This window comes from Ammospiza nelsoni, chromosome 9, assembly GCF_027579445.1.
Source record: "Ammospiza nelsoni isolate bAmmNel1 chromosome 9, bAmmNel1.pri, whole genome shotgun sequence".
Classification (NCBI taxonomy): Eukaryota; Metazoa; Chordata; class Aves; order Passeriformes; family Passerellidae; genus Ammospiza; species Ammospiza nelsoni.
The window spans coordinates 26593587-26618766 of record NC_080641.1 but is presented as its reverse complement, the minus strand read 5'-3'; the positions used below and the strand labels follow the sequence as shown (position 1 = coordinate 26618766).

General features: G+C 44.3%; 1 protein-coding gene across 2 annotated transcripts in view; it reads right to left on the bottom strand.

The window, feature by feature from the left end:
- RNF220 (ring finger protein 220) overlaps positions 1-25180 on the bottom strand; it is a 214594-nt gene that overhangs the window by 10880 nt on the left and 178534 nt on the right. For both annotated transcript variants that reach the window (XM_059478087.1, XM_059478088.1), the window contains 5 exons: positions 19906-20002; positions 18825-18911; positions 17473-17528; positions 15692-15770; positions 757-865 (listed from right to left, as the gene is read on the bottom strand). In XM_059478087.1, the coding sequence (XP_059334070.1) occupies positions 757-865; positions 15692-15770; positions 17473-17528; positions 18825-18911; positions 19906-20002 (428 nt within the window). The remainder of the gene's footprint in view (positions 1-756; positions 866-15691; positions 15771-17472; positions 17529-18824; positions 18912-19905; positions 20003-25180) is intronic.

The following is a 25180-nucleotide window of genomic DNA, read 5'->3' as shown; positions in this document are numbered from 1 at the left end:
CACAACTCAGCTCTGCAGGAACAGTGCAATCACATCCCAAGAATGCTGCTGCTATTTCAGCAGACATGCCTTCTCAAGGAGCTATCTTCTATCATTGCTAACAAACCTCTGGAAATCAGCAGCCAGCTGCTGTCCCTTCTATGGGACGAGTGACAAGGGCTGCACTCCCATACTCCCAAACTGTGAGCTGGCTGGGAGACAGAAGCCTGTGCATCAAGCTGAAGTTGCAGAGGGAGCTCTCCACCAAGCAGAATGTTCAGTCCTCAGCAGAACACAAACCCAACAGGAGATGTAGAGCCCTGCAGGCTTGGACCATCAGAGGGAGCTGCTGCCCTTCCTGAGGAAGGCCACAGCATCACCAGAGAGCACGCAGGACACTGGCAACTTTTATATGCTCAGGCAACATCCCTGTTCCCAAATCAGAAAAGGTGAGCTCTGATCACAGATTCTGCTCTCTCCTATGTACCTAAATTTGCACATCCAGGAAAAGGATGCTGGTATTTGGGAGTTTTCTACAGGAAGGCAGAAAGTCTTCTGAAGTTGGGCCTTTCTTGATCCTGATATAGAGCGACAGCTACAAATACCAGTGAAACAACGTAATTCATACAGAAATTTGAGTTATTAAGACCTTAATTTGGAAGGCTAATTGGTGATGAGTTCCCCCAGTCTGCCTGCAAAAGGAGAAAAGCTTCTCCTCTCCTCAGCAAAGATAGCAAGACATTTCTGATTCATTACCAGGAGTGGAGTGCTACTCACCATGCAAATGAGACATTTATAGCGGTCCCCACGGGAAAGCTGCCTTTCTAACTCACGGACACGAGCCTTTAACGCTTCAAATGTTGTCACTGCCGAGTCTTCTGTAATTCTGCAAAAGATGATGAAGAGTGACCATCACTGAGCACACAAGACTGTTAAAGAGTTTGGGGCAAAAAGGATCCCACAATAGGTACTGCACAGGAAATGGCATTGTATTTCAAACTAATACATCCAACTTGGGTTAAAAAAAACTCCTGAAAAGCCTGGTGTGAATTCTTTAAAGTGTCTTTCTAAACACTTCCAAACACATCACAAAAGAACACAACCAGTGCTGGAGTTGCTAGCTTCATACAGAGCAAGACACAGACATTTAAAGAACAGATATTTTTGTTGGGGTTTTCTGTTTGTTTTCTGCCTTTTTTTTTGTCTCTCTTAAGAGATTACTTAGGACCACATGCTTGAGACAAAGTTCTGTATGTTGCTTTAAAGTTGCTGATATAACTTTTTGTGGGCAATAGGAGCTGTTCTTCCCCTTAGAGAGTGGAGGCCTTTGCTGGCCATCAGCCTCGTGAAATGCAAAATCAGCTCATTACACAGGATCAACACAATGGCTTATATTAATGAAAGTCCCAGCTTTTTGATTCTAATACTGAAAGAATGGAGAAACCAAAAGCACTGGACACGGTGCCAACAGGGTAGCTATAAAAGCAGCTTTACAATCTCAGCTTTCCCATTTCCTAGGGTCATTTTTGATGGGCAGCATTATCTCTTTTGTCACAGAGGCACTGTGCTGAGGCCAGGCAAGTGTATTTTCATGGTTCTGCAAGGCTGGTGAAAAGAGCAACTTGCCAACCTAAAAGCAAGAGCAGACAGCAATGCTTAGCAAATGAAATACAGGGAGCATTACAGACAAGGATGCATCACTCCAGCATGCTGCAAAATCTGATTTCTACACAGTGTAGCCATAGGGAGGGGGCCTCAGGTATTCCCCAGAAAAGATTTAAGAGAATTGGCATAAAGGCTCCCACTTTCTTGAATAAAATCAAAGCCAACAATTTTCACGTGTCTCAGTGCATTTCTGGCATCTCCAAGCAGACTCCAGCTCAGAAGAACCTGAAGAGCATCTTGACACCACAAACTGCATCATCATTCACAAGATAACCCACAGTGGCACCTATGTCTTCTACCTTTTTAGAGGATGATTCATCAACAGGTGGCTAAAGCACAGTCTAGTGGAATTACTACAACCAGTGAAGTGAGCTGCAATCTCAGCACTCGCTGCAGGCAGGCACTCACTCCTTTGTTCATCAGTCACTTGCTGCTAGCGTGCAGGGAGGGACTTGGGGTATCTCCCACAAGCTGATTCTGATGGCTTTTCCCAAGGCTTTGGTAATGGAACTAGTCAAAGAGATCTTGGGTGATTTTCCTAATTATGACACTTCAGAAGGAAGTGAAGCTGCTGGAATGTATATGGTTAACTACCAGTGCTACAAAGCTCCTTCAACTTCACTCCTGCCTTTGTGCTGATGAGACATGCTCTGCATGAGCTGAGATCTTCATCAGAAGGAGATTCATTGCAAGTGACAGCTGCCAGCAAATGGTAACAATTTTAAAACTGCAAAAAAGGTAAAGAAATACAAATGTCCCATGATAGCCTAGTGGGTGAGGACTGTCTGGGGACAGGGACACTGTGGATTCAAGTCTTGGAATACATAAATATTCTTTGGAGCAAGATGAAAGAGTTTCAGTAGGAGACAGTCCTCCCTGCTGTGAAAACACCCACTTGCTCCTGCTCATTGGTATAAATTATTACCACATCCCAGCTTGAGTTCTCACCCTCAAGAAAGAGTTGCTAGCATTTTCAAAGAAAGTCTAGAAAGGTGTTAGTTTTGTCCAAGGAAGAAACAGATTTATTTATTTATAGCTTGAAGATTATTGTTGGCTGAGAAAATTGTTTCTCTTCCAGTCTGGCCCACCATTGAACTAATGCTGGCTGAATACTGAGGCTAAATTTGACTTCATGGAGTCCATTTCTCCTTCTGCATGCACAAGGGAACTGGAGGTGTAAAGGCAGTGAGTGTGACTCCTGCCCAAAGCAGGTGGCAAGTAGAACCTCAACCCTTGCTAAATTCTCCTTTTACCATCTGTGGAGCTGGCTGCTCTCCTCATATGGGTGCAGCAACTCAGAAAGGAAAGGGAAAAGTTGATTCTTTGAGCAGATACAAACAAACGTCCATTCATCCCCAGTCCCAACCCAGTAACAGTCAAAATTTGAAAAGGAAAAATTTGCCACTGTAACAACTAGAGAAGATAGAAAATGGTTTGTTTATAGAAACCTAAACAGCTGACCCCCATTGGCCAATTTCGGAAAGTCTCTGAGACAATTGCACCTGTCCAGTAATAAACGAATGAATCAGAAAAGGAGGCTGAATAGAGGTATAAGCAATAATGCTCAGAGGCTGCCTGATACAATGGCCAATCAATAGGAGGGCTGTAGATCAGGGTGCTAGTTAGCTGGAAAATTACCACACCGCTGCGTGCGTCACGCTGTAGGGATCCTGGACAATCAATGTGGGAGGTATTGATTTAGTTATTATCACTTCATACGCTCCAGACATTGTTAAATATACATTTATTAACAAGACTGGGGTGCATTGGTAAGAGAGGGAGCTTTAGCCACTGAGATACCTCCCAGCACTGATCAAAGCTCAGCTATGACAGAATTTAAACTCCATGTGCTTCCTGCCAAGCCAGCCCACAGGACAAATCCTGACGCACAGCACAGTGCTGAAGACACAGCTCCTACTTCACATGAGAGATAGGAGTTTTGGCTCTAAGTGAACATTTTGCACTTGAGATTTCAGGAAAACCTCTCGGAGCAGCAGCAACAAGGGATGTGGCAGCCAAGGGTCAACCCAAAGCGAGCGATAATTGCATGGTTACTTTGGAAAAGCTGGAGGAAATGAGGTCAAGGGAAATAGGGAGAACATTAGTAAATAAAGGAAACTGAAACTACCTCCAGGGATGGAATAAAGACGAGAGTCACTTCCCATGTGTCTGGCTCCCGTGGTGGCCAGAGCACTTGGGACACATGCCATTCCATTTAGTGTCATTTTACCGTCAACCTGCCGCTTGTATCCTAAAGATAAGCATCGCTTAGGAGCAACTCTTCCTGCAGCAGCAATCTTGGGAACTCCCTCAGGATTCCCTCTTGTGTGTGCACCTTGTTTGCGCCTGCCTGGACACAGCTGGGAGCAGCCTTGGGCAGAATTTTTACAGGGTAGCGCCAGAGTGGAGCGAGGGTCAGAAAGCCAAGTGCCATGGACAGGGGAAGGCTGTGTACAAGCTTCCCTGCCAAGTGAGGCAGAGGGAATTACGGGGAAGGAATTGGCTCTCTGCTTTGCCTTGACCTCATGTTGGATGCAAGAGGACTCTTAACAATTTTGCGCCTCAGCGCTCTGATTTGACGTGTTTGGATAACGTCATTTATCAGCCTCCAGGGAGACCTGCTGAGCACAACTGCTGCCAAGAGCTATACCTTGAGCCTCAGTGCTCATGCTTCTCCAGCAGGTGTGACGGGCCTCCCCAGTACCTGAACTGTCCTCTCTGGCTGAGGATGTATCAAGAGGGCACCTCCATCGTGGAGTAGAGACTGCTGTGACAACACCACACACAGCGAGCCTGAGTGAGAATGCTTATACAAGAGCAAAAACAGGAAGGGAGGGATCCTTGTGGGAGAAGTTGGGTCCTGTACTTCTCCCTGGACTTTGTGGTTAAGTTTTCCACACCTTGGCAGCCACAGCTGAGGATGCTGGGTATCAGGAAATCTGGGCAAACAGCATGTGATAATTTTCAGTCTTTGCGCCCAATGCACATTTTTCCACTACTCACAGCATTTTCCCCTCAGCACTGAAAATAAGAACACTTTCTTCCTCTGAGAAAATCCTTGCTTTGTTCAGGTACAAGGCCAGAAGAAGTGCACAGAAACACAATGGCAGAGGAAAAAGGACCTATCTGTAGCTTTGAGCAGCAATCGCCTCCTGAGAAATCTCCCCTGGGAAATGGCCACCCCCCTCTTTGCTAAAAAAACTTAAACCCAAACACTGGTTATTTGTTAAACATTAGCATGCATGTGATCTTTGTTTCTCCAAATTAAATCGAGCAATTCCTACCCGCTGTCCCAGTGGGCAATCACAAGCAATTCCGTTAATTAAATTATCTCTGATTCTGCAGCTCTGGAATCTCTCAATTGACTAAGTCTGTGCTTTATCATCAACAAAATACTGGACCAAAAAGGAAACAAAAAAATGCTGATGTCAGTGTGATTTGCCTTGGTTAACCCTTCCCAGCTGGTATTTAGGGCTGCTCAAGAAACTGCTGTACTGGAGCAAGCCCAAGAGTGAGAGCCTTGTACCACAAATACCAGTAGCAGCTGTTCACTTTTGTTTCCTTTTCACTGTACATAAAAACACAAACACCACACTGTCCCTTGCATCCAGCATCCTGCCTATTTGGGAGCCACAGAAAGATGCAAACTGTTAGCTGCTGAGCAAGCAGGAAAACACCTCAAAGAAGCCCCTGCAAATACCCCACCCACATCTTATCCAGATCGCATTTGATGTATCCTGCTGTTGAGGAGTCTCCATAAAACATTCCCCTTTGGTTTATTTCAACTGGATATAAATTTTCCTTTCTTCATAAATGGCTACACTGTACACAGCATTCCATAAATTTTTACAATTCCACTGTTTGTATGTACCTTGTAAAAAACACTTAGCACTGATTAAATGCACCACCAATAAAATTTCATGGGCTACTTTTGACACTTGATATTTTGACCTTCTCTCTTCCTCATACATTTATTTTTGCTCTCCTCTGCCTGTAAACACAGACTGTCAGAGAGGAAAATGTACAGTACCACTGACATACCTGAAAGTGATGTATTTATTTTTAAACAAAGCCTTTATCCTCCCTTGTCCAAAGTGGAGAACCCAGCAGAACATACATGCCACCTCCCTGCACCAAGGGCAGAGGTCATGTCACTAGCAGCTTACACATCATAAATATTAGAAACAGACTGGTCGATGCTTTGAAGGCAAAGTCAAGCTAAAGTAAAATTCCAGGAGCAGAGAAATTGCCCCAGGCCATATCCAACCTCAGCTGTAGATGACAATTATCATAACCACTGCTACACTGCAGGAGAGAAAGCCTGGTGCAGTCCGTGCTTTGTGGGGCACAAATCTTCAAGACTCGATAAAACGACCCCAACATCAGTGCACAATCATGCAATTGCCAGCCTTCTCTCATAGCCAATTTACATCTGGGTGAGAGGGCAACTTTCAGAGAAGAGACCCTGTTTTATTAGCCTGTAACATGCTGAGCACAGCTCTGTGACACCCAGGAGCACTGCAGAATGGCAGAGCACAGTGACACTGTCTCAACTCTCACTCATACAATGTCTTACACACTACTCCCTCACTACCTGAGTTTCAAACACTAACTATAAACACACCTATATTTCTTGGGATAAGAACTGCTTTAATTTTCAATCTGATGAAATAATCTGCACCCACTTTCAATTTAGCAAGCATCATCTGCAGCAGGTATGAGAGCTAAAGATACAGGGAGTTTATTTTGGCAGGTGTGGGTGAGCAGCACTGAAGTCAGTGGGAGATTCAGACTGAAAGGACTTTTACACTGACTGGAGTGCAAGAACATAAAGCTGAAAAAACCCCTTTGCTACTAACAAGCAAAACACTTAAACTGACATATAAGTTTTTAAAAAGAAAAGTGACAGGTGGCTTTAAAAGAAAACAGACACAGCTCAGGCATTTTCAGTATCTTAAGTCTCTGGAAGAAGCCCAGCATCAGGCACTGGTGGCAGATTGACTGTGAATCACCCCACAACATGTGGGCTACCAGACTGGCGCAATGTACTGAGATTTTATTTCACTAGATGAGCTGGTTATAGCAGAAGGGGCTTGCATGCCTTGATGTAGAAAACTGCCCAGCAAAGCTGTTTACAGAAAAGCCATGTCAAATCACACCAAGTGAAGTTTAGACCCTCTAAAGGGTCTGCAACACTGCCAATGCTAAAAGCAAATCTCCTGGCAAGACATCAACGTTTTAGGAGTTGGCTTCCCCTTTATTTAGCTAAAAATCTCATTTATTGGGTTTATTTGTTTTAGACTAACCTCCTTTAAAGAGGCTGACTTATAATCCTGTAAAACGTTGTCACATGTATTGAGGAAATTGGCAAGGATGCTAATTTATTGTCCTCTAGGAAAAAAAAAAGCCCTCTTTCCTTGATTAATGTATGTTTTTGTATTGTAAGATATTAAAGAATGTTGCTTCACCTGTGATTATAGAGAATAGTTTACTCTGGCAAAGTGCCCTGGCTTCTGGTTGCCAAGTTATGAATAATGCAATGTTCCCCATTCTAATTTCCGTGTTCTAAGTTGTGAATTTGGAGCAGGGTGCATGCAAGGGCACACACACACGACTCCGAGGCGCTCTCAGTCACGGGCGCCTCTATTTTATACTTGCTTGCACAACTTGTTAATACTGGCATTTGCTTGCCAAATTCAGAGTTTGCTTTTCACTAATTTCATCTTGATGCAAACCAAAAATGTTGTCTCTTTTTTTCCCCACAGAGGAATTATTTCTCTTACACTTGCATGCACCGTCGCAATATCACTGAGGGGAGCTTACCACTGCAAGAAGGCGTTTTAAGCTGCATTTAGTAGGGACTTGGGTAAAGATTCCCTGAAGAATTTAATGACAGAAGAATTAATTTTGCTTTCACATCTCCCCCGCCTCCATAACACAGAACTCAACAATGTCTTTACAGAAGCAGGAAGTAAATTCAGGCGCTGGCGCTTTCTCTTCCCTTTTTTTGGCCCATGTTTTGCTGGGACACATGTGCCCAGCCCCAATCAAAACAGAGACAGATGGCACCGCTGATCATTCAGAATGGAAGGAGCCTCGGAGTCAGCATGTTTAGATGCATTTGTAGGGCTATGCAGTATCCACTGGCCACTGGGACTGATTTAAAAAGGCGGCGAGTGAAAGTCTGAGCTTGCGCCAAAATTTTAAATGTGCCATTTGAGCAATTATGGTTCGACATGAAATCTGTGAGAAAGAATGCATAGGTCATTCTGATTAGATTTAGAGACTATGTTCCCTGTTCCAAAGAGAAAATAAATGCAATCCCATTGCTTCACTGGAGCAGCTTTGGTGATAAAGAAAAAAGCCATGCTATGGAAAAGTGGTTTGCTGCAGCAAGGTTCTGTAGAGGCAGCACAGGCTGAATCAGAAAATTATTCTCTAAACAATGTTCCTAAAGAGAAATAATGACTCATCTAATGTGTTAATATCTCTATTCACTTTTCAAACATATCCTTCTTCCTGGAGACCCCAACTGTATTTCTAACAGATCTGTGAAAGTGCATTGCGGTCTCTATCTTAATACAAGCCAGGGCCACAAAAGACAGGAGGTGGAAATGGAAAGTGCAGCTCCTCTCCTTGCTGAGGCACGCAGGCTAAAGGTTCCAGCCTACGGACACTTGCCTCCATCCACAAGTAAACATGTTTGGATTATGACCAAGCTCCATGTATAGCTAGGCAGGTCTATTTTTCTACTGGAAGACTTATGGCAGATGTAACTTGTCATCTTACTGTGGCCTGGAGCTGGTCTGGGATTATTGGTAGCTTTGGCTGGACGATCAGGGCACAAAATTATAAAATAGCCATGAAATGAAAGAGGAATAGCAAATTCCTAGGGCTGAAAGTTGCTCAGGAGGTTGGACATGCAGCTGAGTCTTGCAGCCAGCCTCTGTGAGCAATTAAATAAATGTCTCCTACTCCCATGGCCCCCATCCAAATGCCTGAAATAAACAGGAAATATCTATGCTACTACAGCAGCACTTGGATTCATCTATAGCCTTTTAAGGGCTTTACTGTGGAGGTGATATGCTTTCCAGAACCTCCATTCATGACTGCTGATTGGAGGCACCCAAGGGCAGTGCGATAACACATCCTCCAGACAGCTTCCTACAACTGCTGCTGCCGCCCTAGAACTTTTACACTGCGGCTGTTTCCTTTACAGGGAAAGAAAGGAGCAGAATTAGCATCATTTAAGGTAATCGTGCCTTCAAAAAGAAACACGAGGCTATTAAAGGAGGCCAGGGCACATCAGTATCATATAACCAATTGTGGTCCCAGAGCTAGAAAAGGAAACCAGCAGAGAGCAGTGGAAGGACAGGTCATGAGCTGGCTATCTGAGGGAAAAGAAGGAATACTTATGCAAATGTGTAGGAAACAACAGCTTTTTGCAGCCAAATCATCAAAAATGAAGAAAAAAGATAATGGAGAAACAGGATGAAGTGCCTGTAGCAGTGGGGTGTAAGGTTAGGAAAAGCACTGACACTGAAGTGAGGACAGAAAATCAACATGGATATTAAACTACTTTAATTATATTACTTGCTATTACTTTGCTTCTGTAAAGGCAGTGCCGGCTTCTGTGTTACAGAGGCAAAGAAGATAAAGCACAATGAATTCTTCTGTCATTGAATTCCTTGGGAAATCTTTACCAAGCTCCAACTAAATGTGACTTAACACTCCTTGTTGCAGCAGTAAGCACCCCTCAGTGATCCTGCAACTGTGCATGCAAGTGTAAGAGAAATAATTACCCACTCTACAGTTGTCCCAGACATGGTTTAATGAGAACTAACAAAAACCGGTCCTTTTAAAAGTACTATTTTGTATTTATACTTACTAACTGTAGCCCAAGAAATGCATAAACTACCAAGAGCTGTAATTACAACCATCCTGTTGTCAATACAGCAGCTGGCACAGCACAAACACTTACTGAGTCCTGCCACAACAGTTAGTGAGTGCCAAGGAAAGCAGTAGCCCTGTCACCATCAGCAAACAGCCGGCTTGTGCAGCCAGGGCTGCCCTTCAGCAGATGCAGGAGAGAGACAGAAAACTAGCAGAGGATAGGGCACAACATGGTCCCTCTTCTGCTCTTCAAAAGAACATTTTCATCCAAACAGGGAGTGCAGCCTACATAAAGATAATTGCTACTTTTCTCTTGAGAGCATCTGGGTGCCACACAAACATTTCCTAAAAAAAAAATAGTATCACTCCCTGACTCTTAATTCTTGCAGCATAGCTAAGGGATGTGAAAAAAGAGTCACATCTTTAAAGTATTTTCAGAAGGAACATGGCAAGACCCACAATGCTCCATCAGAGACAATGTTAAACAAAACAGGCTAATTTTAGGGACGACTCCTCTGACAAGCTGCTCACACATCTAAGGGCAGAATTCATTTGCTAGAAGGCAGCTGTTTGTGTTTTATAAGCTAAAGTTTCTCTTACCTATGGAATAACTCCAATATTTCACAGGGAATCATCATCCATCTAACTGAAGTACCCTCTAACAGACCATCAGCTTCATATCCCCTTTGAAATAGCACAGCTGAGCACTTGCTGGGCCACGATTTATTTTTTACCTTCTAAGACATCTTGGTAACTCTATAGCTCAATAGTGACAGTCGAATTTCACACTGCGATAGTCCCCCATCGATTTTTCATTCTCAGGAAGCAACTCTACAAATTAAAGCTAACAGCATTTCTGAAACTACGAAAAGAAAAAAGAAAAGAAGGGGCAGGCAAAGAGACATAAATTACAAGATGCCTAAACCACGCCCCCAATGTAGGATTAAAATTCCATCCTGGGTTTTTCACCAGTTATGCAGGGATGCAGAACCTACTGGCCCTGAAGCCAGAAGACCCCTTGGGTTTGTAGATGCTTCAGCTTTAAAACATCACAGGTTCAACAGAAACAAGAGTCTCTTCCTATATGAAGATGTCAAAATCTATAGAAAACTGCCTCAAGGCATGAAATTAGACCAAACCTCTGGACAACACGGCACTAAACAGAGATACCACCTGCCCCCAGGTCTGAGCTTGTACAGTCACAGGCTGCTTCATTGAGCTTTGTTAATCACTGGCCAGTGAAGAACCGGACACTGATACAAGTTCAGTTTGCACAGTGGTTATAATGTTTGAGACCATTATTGGCACGTGCAACTTCTCTCCAACAGTTAAAAGAGGGAGCAGAATAAAGAAGCACAGCCAAGCACTCTGCTCTCCACTGTCACATCCCAGAGGAAGAAGTAATGCCAAAGCCTCACTTCATAAAGAAATGAAGCATCTTTCTCCATACCCTTTCAGCACTAACACCAGTATGCAGTACAAATACAGTATTACATACTACTGGAATTACTCAAAAGGAGTAAAACCTAATAAAGATAAAAATCTGGACACAAGCAGCACAGCCCAGCAGCTTTCTCAGCCTTTGACAATCTCACACTTCAGTTCAATGTCCCGAATCCTCTCCCAAGTTCATGTGGGCTGTTCTGGTACTGAACCCACCAGCAGCATCATGCTCTCAGCTCAGCAGAGCACAAAGGGTTAGTTCATTTATGACTCAAGTTAATTTTTTAATTCTGTCTTTGCTATGAGATGTTCCTGTCTCACATCAAAGCCTATAAATGGTGTGACACTGTGGAGAAGGGCTGGGTATTGCTTATCCTATGGTGTGAATTCTCAACAGCTTCTGTTTTCTCTGACATACCAGCTTCAGGTGCTATGAAAGGGCTCCTTCCCTTTCAGGCCTCTGCTAATCCTCTGGCTTCACACTCTGCTCCTGCCTGGATGGGTCTGCCTGGGAGCAGGGTCTCCCCAACACCCCAACAGACTGCTACCTCCCTGACTGCTCCCACATGCCTGTCTCTGTGCACAAGGACCCTGATCTAAACTTTGCTTAATTTTAACTGATGCTCCTCCTTGAGCTGCTGTGCCAGAGCCCCTCCAGAGCCAACGTTTCCAAACAGCTGGACTGGAAAGTGGTGAGGTGGGAGGGAAGGGGAAGACAGAAGAGACAGGAGAAATAAAACAAATACAATTGCTTTTTGTCTCTAAAACCCTCTTTTTAACCCAACAAGCGTCTCATCCAATGAAGCATGATAAGCATGAAGTGTTATATAAAGAAGATAATTATAAAGGGATTTAATGCTTGGCAGGGTTGTATTGCAAGGTTCAGAGCAGAGGTAGCACACTCACTTAAACAGCCTTGTGTCCGGGTTTGGTATTATGCGGGCGGCGTGGCTGGGGCCAAGCGGAATCAGAAACAAGATTTGTTTTTAAAAAAAAAAAAAAAAAAAGCACAGCCCCCTTCCCAGCAAGGATGGCAGTTTCAGTCCCACCTCCTTCCACTTCTGTCCCATCCCTGATTAATGATGTTGTCTGCCTGATTTATGACCCACCCCAACAGATTAGAGTTTCCCTCTTCAACCTCCCCCCCCTTTCACCCCTCCCAGAAGGCACAGCCACACTCCGTTGGAAATATTAGAGAATTATTAAATAAACATTCATACGTCATGTCTCTTCCCATACTGAGCTCATCGTAGTCAATGCTCAGCGGCCGGGCCCTGTTTGCTTTGGGGCTGACACCAAACAGCTGGAGTGATTCATGGAGAGGCTGGCTACAATGCTCTGTGCCATACATCATGCTCGCAGCGCTCCCTGCCCCGGCGGAGATAAACTGATCAACCACAACGGGCTGGAATGAATTTATGACAACACAAAATTGAGGAAAACAAATGGGAGGTGACCCAGTGGGCCACTAACCCAGACTCTCTCGCTGGCCTGCAATCTAGTCTTGTAGCAGAAAGCAAAATTGAACATTGGCACTCTGAATTAAGATGCTGGCTTTTAACCCTGGGGAACCTCTGTTTCAAAATGGCAGAGACCCTCACAAGGCAGGGAGAAAGACTTTTTTGTGGGGAAGGTGCTTTTTGCAGCTCTCTGTGAGCAGCACTTCTTCTGCTGAGAGTCCGACGTCAGTGGAGGCCATCAGGGAGGGTGCCTGGGCAATTAGGGACCAGCTGCTCTCTGAGCAAAGCTGCATCTCGAGCTGAGGTAAAGGAGCACTGCACCAGCTGAGCTCTGCCTTGGCAATAGCTGGGGTCTTCAGCAGACAAGCAGGGCTCAGATAGTGTGATGCTCCTTCATCTCTCTTCAAGAGCCTTCAGCACTCCAGTGTCTCTTCCAGACACCTCACATTGGCTCAGCACTGAGACACCTCACAGTGCTGGGAAGGAGAGCTGGGACAGCACCATGTCTCCCACTACCCCTGGCTGCCACCTGAAATTCAACACTACACAAATGAGATCAACTTGTCCAAGTTACTGATGATCTGGCACAGCAGAAGGAGCAGAGCAAAAAAACACAGACTTACCCCAAACCCCATCTAGCTGTTCTACATGCAAGAAACTCTCCCACAAAACCCCATGTTTAGATTAATTTAAACCTGCTCAAGTGAAGAAATTCAGCTGCGTGCCAAAAGGAGAACTGCTCAGTGTACTGTATTAATGGATTAAAAACCAAACAAAACTACACTAGTCTCTTTGCCCGGACTTATTTTTGGAAGAGGGAAGGAAGGAATGCCATTCTTATGAGAGAAGGATCAATAGGCAGATCACTGCTAACTCTATTAGCCCCTGCTCTAAACAGAGAGCACAGCTGACACAGGTGCTAAGCCATGTGCTTCTGGACAATTTTAAAAATGCTAATCAGATGCTACACAAGGTTTAACATGCCAATCAAAAATGTTCAGATTTAAAGGCAAAACCTGAAGTTACAAACAATGGACTAAAGTGATGCTGCCAAAAACTTCCTGTAAGCACCACCCACAACAAGAAAAATGAAACCAATTTAGCTCCAGATTAAGAAACAGGAACTAGAGATGAATCAATTTAGCCTGTTGGGCTAGGTCGCCATATATCATGGCTCAGCAGTGGAGTGGGAAGCAGCCAGACAGTGAGAAACCCTTCCCCCTCCTTTTCTGTAGGCTTCTAGCTCTGATCCCTGTTATCAATTAATTTAACAGAACCCCTCTACACAGACAAGCACACAGAGAATTCAGACTCCTTAAATGGCAGGACAGAAACTATTTATCACACATGAATCTCAAAGGAAAGGAGAGAGAGGGAAAAAAAAAGGTAGCTAGGAATTCTCCACCTGAAACAGTCTTGTTTTCTGAACCTCGGTGAAATAAACTACCTTAAACAAAAAGGTCCCTCTGCTACTTTCAAAAATTAACATTATTGGAAAGACTGAACAAGACATTTGAGGAATTTCTTGTAATTTCTTTTAGTCTTTACTGACTTTTAGCAGCACTGAAGCTTTAGCAGGCAAGGTTATTGCAGAGCAAGGTGTGTGTGAATAGACACACACACACGCTTGCTCTCCTCACGTCACAGCAGCGTTAGTGTGAGAGTTGTTTGGAAAGGATTCTGGGACCCTTCAAAAGGTGCAAGCTAAAGCCTCTTTGATCAGATTATTAAAGCTATGTCAATTTTATCACTTGAGCTCAAGTGTTCTGGAAAATGTCAAATCCTTTCAGCTCCTACAGTTTAAAGATTTTCAATAGGAGTGGATCTGGGAGGATGGAGGGCTGCTGCACTGACAGGCAGGAGGCCCAAAGGGAAGGCAAGCAGCAGCTGAGACAGAGGCTGACAGATTAGGGCAGAAGGGATGAGTCCTTGCCACCAAGACAGCATGCAATGGCTGGCTCACTCGAAGGACAAAGCTGGTTCTGCACTGACCTGCAGGCTCCCAGACTCAGTGGTCCTTGCCCAAAGTCTGCTAAGGAGAAGCCATCGAATGGCAGACAGCCAACATTTGGGACCAACTAACAAAAAGGGCTTGTAGAAAGGAAAGAGCCGAGACAGCAAAGCAGTGTTAAAGTTCCCTCTACAGAAGAGAGCTTCTCCAGTTAACTCTCATTGCGAACACATACTCTGCCAGGCTGCCTGAACTGTCAGAGACCCAAAAATGTGCCAGGGACGCAACCTCTTAGGTCAGGACCAGGGAGGAGAACGAACTACATGAAAATGACAACTTTCTGTAAAGTCACCTTAATGCTACACCACTAGATTTTTCCCCATCCCAAACTATCAGTGGATGTCACCCCAAACTGTAATATTTAAAACCCAGCATCACATTATTGCTTTCACTGCATTCAAGTTGTTTGGTCTCTCACTTGATCTTGGGGCAATGTTTTCTATCAGGCAATAATCAACTTAAAACACTAAGGCCCATCCCAGCTAATGCAGTCCACGGTAGCAGAGAACAGCCTGTAGTTTTAGGCTTGGACCATCAAATTTGTCCAAGCAGTAAGTCACCCCAGTAGCACGTGGAATAAGGTTTAGAATAGAGGTTGTTACTCAAATGAGCAGTGCAGATAAATCCATTTATTTTTATTTCAGACTGCAGCACATTCAGTGAGCAGAAAGGGACAGGAAAGGAGATACCTAGCAGTCCCTCCACTACTGTATATTAAAACGCTGGGACTGAAACTTCTCAATCACTGAAAGGGTTGCAGGTAAAAAACTCCAAAACTGAGACATTATTTCTGTTAGGAACCATACAAAGGCTCAATATAGATCTTAAGGAAAAAGAAATCCCCTCTGTGAGACTTCTTCCAAGTAACAGTGCTGCTAGGGGAAGATTCTCTTTTGTTGAGAGATGAAAGATGGAAGATAGAGCAAGCATGGATCTATCTATTTACAAAATTTAAAAGAAAGCAATTTGCAGTGGAGAAGCCCTGTGGAAGCCCAATTCCATGTCACTGGGTACCTGGCCTCATAGATACCTGGTGGAGAACTCCCCACAAGCCCTCTGTTAACACAGCAGTGATGAGTGCTCCAAGTTCAGGCTTTGTGTTGCAGCACAATTTCCCCCTCTCAGTGGTAAAAGCTTCAAATATGCCTACCTTCAGATTACCACTGCTGCTGGGAGCACCAGATGGGACACTATGGCTCTTTAAAACAAGAAAAAGAGAAGCTACCCACTTCACACTCACTTTTCAATGTCACTGTTCTTACAGGTCTTCTGCATGGTCTCCTGTTTACTGCTTTCACCATTACTCGTTGAGGGCATTTCTGTGGAGGGAAGAACAGAAAAATTAGTAAGAAAACATGAAATCATTCCAATGAGCAAGTCACAGTTTCAGAGGGCCCCAATGAGTCACTTTCATGCCAGCTCTTGGTAAGAGATAGAGAAGTGACTGATGCTAAGTGTCCCTGTCTGGCAGGAAGGGCTTCCCTGGACAGTGTATTTCTATGATTCAGGGCCCAAAATACAACTGCTCTTCACAGTGATCTGACCCCTACTGATGCACCCATTGTTTAAGCCAGGATTTGATTCAGAAGGGTTGATGCAGCTGCTACATGGAAGTGCTCTTCTAGAAAGGTGGATTTGGAGCAAATCCATCCAGCCCAGACCCTGCTCTCAGCCTCTCCCATTTGCTGAGACCTCACAGACACAAGCAGAGAAATATATACCAGGTAACCAGAATGACAGAACAGTCTGCTCATCATGGCTGTTCCCAGCACAGGAGAGGGTGTGAGACACCAGGTGGAGATGAGAATATGAACCAGCCCCAGGGTTGTAGGTTCATCACTGTGAATTCAGGTAAAAGATATGAAGAAAACAGCTCACAGCAAATGTCATCAGCGCTGCCTCCTCATCACCTCCATGGCTGTAGCTACTAAAGCTGATAATACCTACAAGCAAGTGCTTCTACATCACAGAAAATAAATGTGATTGCCTATCCCACAGAAGGAAATGCCTGCGATAGATATCCTATGTTCTCCATTTAACCATCATGCCCTTGGCAAAACTGGTTCTGCTCCCTTCCCCCACTCCCACTGGCAAGTAGTTATATCTTGTAGGTACTTTCAAGGCTGGGAATCAAATGCCCAAAGCATGACAGGAACAGAACAGGGAACAAAATCATTGGGACATGTCTCTTCAGGTCGCTGAGCTTCAGTTTCCTTCCTAAGGGAGCTGCAGCACACTGCCCAGCTCTGGAAATGGATTTGGCATCTACAGCTGGAAAGCGCCACGTTTTATTATTCTCATATTTTCACTAGGTTGCTGCTTACACTTACAGTGCTGCTGGCATTGAATAAAAACCCCCAGCAGTCAGATGGGTTTAGCACTTCCCCCTTTCTTCTCAATCCAATGAGCTTTCAAGTGTTGTATGCAAAGGTACACATTCACATTAACTCCTTTGCTCTGGAGTCTCAACTACAGGTCATGAAATAGGACAGATCCTAGAGTTTCCACTCCTAAGGTGAAGGCTTCAGAGTGGTAGGCTTTTCTTGCCATACAAAGGCCAGCAAGGAGACAAGATCTACCCAAAAGATAAAAGTCTTTAGCATATCCTCTAAAAGAAGGGAAGAAAAAGCAGTTGGAAAAAACTCAATAATAAATGCACCTGTGTAGTTTAAATATCCAGCAGATGAACACCACCACCACATTGTCAGGCTCTGCTGGCTCTCTCTATAATACAGCAGTTTGCCTTCCAGTGGCGTGCCATCAAGTCAATGCAAACCCTATCTCACATCACCATCCCAGTTAAGGTGGCACTTTTGGGAACTACCCAGCTGCCATTACTGACAATTAATTGTACTGTTAAGTTCCAAAAAGATAGTGTGGTTTTATGTGCATACCTATCTGATGACACTCTGCAAGAGTATCAGTAACTATCTCTCCTAAGTACTGGCAAGCAGAAGACATGGACTACCTACCTGCCCCCCTGCAGTACATAAATTAACAATTTACAATTTCAACACTCACCGTCACTGGCCCATTTAGAAAACTCTGGCGTTATTCGAGTACTTGGTGTGCCACCACTAAAAGAGAAAAGGATAACATGCAAAAGGTTGAATACAAACAATTTTGTTGCTCAGGAAAAGCTATGCCTTCCACCAACCACTCCTCTCTTAATACTTCTATCCATCAGTCTAGGTTTCAAAATGTGAGCAGCTGGCCAGCCAAAAAACATGCTCATGCTTCGTGGCATCAGTGACACTACTGTATTTCTACAGAAACTCAACAGAATTTCAAAGTGCTTTTCCAAGCAACATCACCTCTTGTGTTGTAGAGATGGGTAAACAAGCCCAGGAAATGTGCAAGGAAGGACCTTGTAAAAACAGCAAAACAATGTGCTAGGTGCAAGCCACATGAAGGGACTGGATCTCCTGGCCTCAGGCACTCAGGTATCTCACCAAGCCCTAAGTGTCTGTAGCCACTGATAACCAAGAATCCTCCTGCTACCACACCAGACTCCTAGTTGTGAGGGAGCTTCAGCATCTTTGTGGCCCTGCTTTTGGACTAGCATGGTTAGCAAAGTATTGACTGGACCAATGGTTTGGATCCAGTGGCAAATGCCGCTTTTCTATGGAGTGAAACCTAATTTTGAAGTAGTGTTTGCAACAGGCTAAGCAGTAAGAAAATTTCATTTCACTGCTCTATCAATCACTTCAACCTTGACCCCACAAGATCACTCAGTGAAAGAGATAGAGGGTAATTTAAGTCCTGTTTTATGCAGGGCAGGGGGCTTAGAAAGCAATCCTAGCTCCCTGTTAAGGCTCATTTTATTCGCCTGGAACGCTTCCCTGAGTGCCCTGAATGCTGGCTGCCTACATTCTCCACATATGTATGTGGGCAGAGCACACATCCTGCCCCAACCCACAGCTGAATACAGATGGATCAGTTTGCATGCCCCACAACAATTAATTTGATGCAATGAAGTCACACAAGGGATGCCAGACTCCTACAGTGCCAACCAAGATTCCAACAGCATCACACTGTACTGCTAAGAGCCACATTTGATCATGAAGCAAGATGGTGCATAGAGCCTTAGTCCAGCACAGTTTCCTTATCACCAGAATTCATCTGCTGTCCAGCACTGTTCAGGGCCAAGATGGCACTGGCAGGGCAGTGGGGTGGCTCAGAGAGGGTGAGTGTACAGGGAGGCTTTCTCTAAGGCTGCACAGGTAGAAACAGAAACCCATCTGCTGGACTATGCTTCTTTGTAAGGCTCTTGTTGCAACCCTTGCACTCAAGTGAACAGGGTATTTTCCACAAACTGAGACTCCCCAAAAGTAATGAATGCACTAATTTAAAAAGGCAGAAATGATACTTACTTTAAAACAGCACCTCGGAGCGCTTCCCTTTCTTTGGCTTCACCTGGCTCTTCTCCAGTACAAGGGATAATGTCTGCCTCTGTGTACCTGAGCACAAAGGGTTAAGGAAGATACAGCCCTGCTGCAGACAGTAGAAAGACTTTTGAGATGGTTAGGACACTGTCTGGGATATAGAACAAATTAATTCCAACTGGGAACATCTTAAGAAATAGAGGGGTTGGTATCCGCAAAGGGGCCTGCTTTAAATTCTGGATTAAAGTTTTGTTTTAGTTGGAGAGAAACAGAAATCTTTTGATAGTAACACGATTCCACAGCTTCTTGGAAAAGGAAAACTAGTTCCTGAACCCGTGCAAACTTAACCTGCAGAATTTGTGTTTGAAGTACAGAGTTCTTTTACCAGTGGAGGGCTGGAGCTTCAATCCTAAAGGCTGGTACAGATTTCAATAAAACCTAATTCTACAGCTGTACATTGCCCCTCATCACAGCTAAGGGAGTGTCTGTCTAATGCCCTTGCAGGAATTCTTCCTTGATGCCTATTACAAGTGCTGTGGGGCAGAAGTCCGGTCACAGCTCTCCCAGAGCTGTGCCCAAAGAGCCTGCTCCCAGATGGAGAAGTTCTCAAAATCTGCCTTTAATGGTAGTTCTGCCCATGAACTGTGTAATGAAAGAGGAAAAAAAAATATCAAATCTTGCAGAGTGGAAGGTGAATAGTGCTTACTGCACAAACCCCTTGAAAACAAAAGGGTGTCTTGTGGAGAATAAACTCAATTCCTACCCTTGAAGCAGGAAAAGCTATCCATATAGAACAAACCTAGATGTAGGCAACAGATTGTTTATGAAACAGAGAAACCCTAACTGATCCCGTGCAATGTCTCCTACAGACTTCAACCAGGTCTAGAGTAGTGCTGCATCAACAGCAGGATCTCAAAGGGAGCAATGGGGAACCTCTCCTAGTTCAAATAACATGGTAACTGGAGAAGGCTGTGTCATTTCAGTAGGGCTGGACAAAGATTATCCCCAATTTCCTGGGGCAGGAGCACCTCTGGGTCCCCTCTCAGTAAGAGCCTTTCAAAAACGATACTGTGGTTTCCCGTACTCGAGTGTGTCGTCTCCATCCACATCCAGGTCAGCGTCGCTGTCCGGATTCTCCTTCCCGCTGCACATGATAAACCCAGACCCTAAAAGAGAATAAAACACATGGATGAGCGTTTGAATTGGAAATGAAGTGCACCAGATCTCCCAAAAAAGGTGCTACAGCACCAGTTTGCAGGCTGTCCTTTACTTACAGCCTCATAAAAGTGCCCTCTCCAAAGACAGCACAAGAACACTCACCGAAATGCTCTAACTTCCTAGATTTTATGCTCTAAATGCCCCCAACATTGAAAATGGAACATTCTCGACTTTTAGCTCTCCACATGAATTTTTTTAGAATTGGAGTCACTGTAAGGGTCTCTCTCAAAGGCAGAAAAAGCAATGAAACTTAACAGGAAAGACTTATTTTTCACAGAAGTAGTTAATGCAAAATCCACACTACTAGCAGGTAAGAGAAGGCCACAAGGATGTTCTGAATTACTTCTTAATTCAGATGCAGAGGGCAGGCAGAGGCTAAAATACAATTAGAAACAGCTCTTCAATTTTGAAATACATTTAGTCATGGCTTAGATTTTTAAAATTTAAAACATTTAAGAATAGCAAACCTGCTCCCACAAGAGGGGAAAAAATCAGACTTTTCTCATTAACAGCTCCTCACATGCACTTACATGAGCAAATTGCAATGCAACTCATCAAGAGTTCTGCTCTTCCAGCACAGGGGTGTCAGGCACACATCCAGTCCCAACTCCATCAGGAAGTAACCACTTACAGTTCCACCTGAGGCTGACTGTGCTTCAATTCCCACTTTCCAACAATTTCTACATTTACTTTGGTCCCAAGCATTTTGTAAACTGTAACCAGGCTTCTTTTAATTTAATCTGCACAAACATCTACAAAGATGAATCTTCACATGGTATTTTCTGCCTAGGGTTTATTAATAGAAGAGAAACTATAGAAGGCATATTTACTCTTTATGAGAGCTAACACTGAATATGCTCTGTCCTGTTGACTGGATATTAAGCAAAGACCTGCTGAACTCTAAGGTGCTGGCTGCAAGGTCCCCATTTGTGTTCAATTTTGCAGCACATCTAAGCTGTTTGGGTACATTAGCTGTGCAGATAGAAATGTACTCACTGCAGCTGCCTCCAGTATGTTCCTTCACTTAACACCCCTGTCCAGACAGCAGAGCTGGACACCTGGCTCAGGCAGAGGTGCCTGCTGGAGTCTGAAGCACCTGGCACATCCAGAGGCTGGTGACCTAAGTCTGTGGTAGACCAGGGAACATATCCCAACTGCAAAGATTGAAAGGGTAAGGTAGATATTGCCTTGGCCTTGCACCAATGGCCCAAAAGGGCTATGGTCCTGTACTGCAATTATGGTTCTATAATAATGTTAGCCTGTATTGTGCATTTAGAAGCACTGAGTATTATATGCATGTCTGAAGAATGAGGACATTCCAAAGCTTTAGGAAATCTTTTTCAGGAATTCAGATGTCCGAGTCTGTTCACCCCACTAGGCTCTCACCAGCACACTTAACATAAGCCCAGAAGGGTGAACTGTATTTCTAATGGTCTGCATCTGTGCAGACAACAGGGCAAAACAAAGGTCTCATTTCCAAGGATACCATGCAGACACAGCTCTTTACTGTCGCTCTCCAGGAACAGACGCTCTCACTGATTCATTAAGCCCCCAATAAAATTTGTTTATATGGATTTGATATTTCTCTACTCTGAATATCAAGAAGGTCCTTAACGAGTGACAACTGTAGCATGACAATGATTTTAAGACTAACCTTTCCCTAGAAGCATAAACTACCTTTTACCTCAAAGTAATTGCCAGCCTTAATTTTTAGCAGAGGTAACACAACCAGTACCAAGCATGCAGCACCCATGTCTGTGCCAGGTACTGTGGGAGCCCTGCCTGTAGGTCAGCCCCATGGTGTCCCTGGGGCAGCCCTTTTCCAGCAGACCCCTTTCAGGGTGTTTCACATACTGGCTGAGCACTGCCAGTCAACACAAGCTGCCTCCTCTTGCTGCAATGGCTCCTCTAGTAAATCTTGCCTCATTCAGTTCATCACAATGTTTGGGAGAAGATTTAGAGGGGTAAGAGAGACCTGTCAAAGAAGCTGCATAGTCTTTCAAAGCTGCTTTAAAAGTCAAGAGTGGGCGATGGGGTGGTAATTTATAGGCATGGCATTTAACCTGCAGTAACACCATCCCCTGCACCTGGCATTACTTTAGCCCATCACTTCTCAAAGGCCATAAACTTTGGACACACAGGTCTTCATTTTTCTTGTAGCTGTGGGAGACACAAATCATGCAAAGCTGGAGCTGTGACTTGGCCAGTCCCAGGGGGTGATCTGAACATTAGCCAGACAATGAATACTTGGAGCAAGTGCCTTGGTGGGGGGAAGGTGGCCAAATGAGTGAACATAAGTGGGACCACCCCCCTTGTTACTGTCTCTGCAAGGATGCCAAGCACACAGCAGACATGCACCTTTCCATCAATTTTGTTTCCAAGTGACTCAAGCCAAATGGTGGTTTATGGCTAGAGCTTAAGATGAGAAGATCTGCTTACTACAATACAATTTACAAATATTAAGGCACCTTGTCTTCAGAATCCTTGTGTCCTTGCTCTCAAGACCTTTGTATTTAAGAAAATCCCTTTTAAGTCTGGAAAGAAAATATTCCATAGCTTTGGCTGAATCTAGCTCTATTGCCTAGCTGCACTGCCAGCAGACTACTATGCTTCCTGAACAGGGAGTGTACAAGGGGAGAGTTTGGATAGTATGTGCTCTGATGGCAAACACACACTGGTGCACAGCAGAGAAGTTCATAGGTTAAAATGAGGGACAGGGGAAAGGTAAATTTTCTTTTCTGATCAAACAAGAACTCCCAGACTGACACCTAAAGGAGGTGCAATCAGGTGATCCAACTCTCAGTTTTTCGCTTAATATGGATTTGTTTTAATGTGATCAAGTGCAGTCTATTGCAACATGGTGAAAACCAATGACTTAGAAACTGTATGGTAAACAGAGTAACCTCTATGAATCAAAAAAACATTCTGAATATAAGTTGTGCTATCAGTTTTAGGACTTCAGAAGCTGCTTTAAATAAAAAGGAAAAACAAAAGCCACAAAACATGCTTCTGATGCTAATCAAAATATCCATAAATCCCAATACTGCTCCTGCACACAACAAAATACTAAAAAATGGGATGCAAAGCTTGGCCCTGCATCACCTGGGGAATGAAGGGCTTGCAACCAGCATCCTATAATACCTTTTCATTCTGCAGCAGGGATGGATTTTGAGGCCTGCTCCAGTGGGATCAGGTTTGGTGCCACAATTTCAACCTGACCCTCCTTGTCTAACTTCCTGGGGTTGCTTCCATGCACAAAGCCAGTGAAAACACCCACGCAGCTGTTCAAATATTTGACGTCTGAACTGCTTGACATTATTCATTCATCTCAGGCTCATTCAAACCAGATTTCTGGACAAGTGCAGTTATAAATGGATTAAGAAGACCACTAAATGCAAGGAAGGCCCAAAAGGATCACACCTGCTTCTCACTAACTCAGCCCAAATGTAAAGAGGGCTCACAACTTCCAGCTCCTGCTGGTGGTGTACACTGCCATCCAGGAGAAAGGAAAATGTGAAATGGAGTGCAGAGGACAAGACCTTCCACAGGACCCCCTACCAGCTCCACTGGGGTGATTTGCAATTCAATAGTGTGCACTGAGAACAGGGAAGGGTTCCTCCAGCAAGGCTCTGCTTCTGAAGGTCACACAATAATTCACAGCCATCAGCAACACTGCCTAGAGTAGAGACCTCTAAAGCCAGTGTGTTATCCAGAGGTCAATGCTCGGGACCAGAACTTTATTCCCACGTGTTAACAAAGTGAAATCCCACAACTGAATGTTAACTTGTGAGCTTGACCCAGGAATTCATAAGAGATGTGATCTGTTATTCACAGAAGCAGCTCTGACTCTTAGGAGTTACCCAAGGCCTGAGGAATGTAATTCCACACGTGAATTTGAAAATGCTGCTTTTAGATGAAAAAAGAACAAATCCAGTGCAGACTCTTCCACACTTTTCTTGTCCCTTGTTGAGAATTTTTTGCTCTTGCTGTGCATTTGGTAGGAGGCAACCCCTTATCATATGCTGCCAGCCCCAATACAATTAGCCTCCTGATGCTAAAGCAGCACAATTCTCTGACAGTCTTAATCCCAGCTGCCTCCTTAAGGACCAGACAAACAGGAGTGAACAGGCAGGTCAGACGCTGAGGCCATTAAGCAGAGAAAAAACAAAGTTACAGGTCTGTCTCCAATCCCCATTGCTCTTGTAGCCAGGTGCTCTGACAAGCAATTCCAGCACTGGTATTGAGTGGCACCTCTATAAACCCTGTGACAGTTTGGGAGACAAACTCGCCCATCAATCAGAATGTACCTATCAACATCACTTACCTAGCACTGTGTACACAGCTTTCTTTGCTTGGGCTGGGCTCAGAGCAGTCTGCCTGAGCACCAATTCTTGTTACTTTCTGAAAAATTTAGGTACTCTACACAAGCAACAGTGTTTCTGAAATACTGACTCAGAGGTCAGAAAAGCAGGAAAAATTCGATGCCCTGTAACTGCTGCCAACTTCAAGCACGGGCAGGCTCCAGGAATCAGCTGAGCTTGAAGGTAAAAACACTTCCCATTCTTTCCATGTACCTATTAATAATGTCTGTAGATAAATCTCACCAGAAATCCTTTCCTTCCCCTTCTTAGGGGAAGCAAATAAAATAAAAGCACTTTTCTTTCACTCAAGTTGTCCCCTATGCCCAAGCATCCTCTCTGACCTCTGCACTGCTTCTCAAATCTCACTTCCTTTATGCATTCCCCCTGATGAGTGGTCACCTGATCAACTCTCCAGGTGGCCCAGGTTAAGATCAAGAGTTATTAACATGATATATAAGCAGATTCACAGGACAGATAAAAGGACTTCACATTCAAGTACCTCCTTTTCTCCATCACACTCAGTAGCAGATGGTCCAAGTGACAACATATGCTGCTTCAGGTGCTGACAGCACTGCTCCTGCACAGGCACGAGCTCACAGGGACACTGGCAGTCTTAGGGGCAGAGTGGTAAAACAACCAGACCACTGCAGACCCAAACAACCCCAGCCTGATTCCCTGAGCACAGGTAGGAAAACACAGACCTACTGTGCCTCCCTCTGCTCCTCAACTCCTACCTAGGAAGATCACTTTTGGTGACCAGCTGTT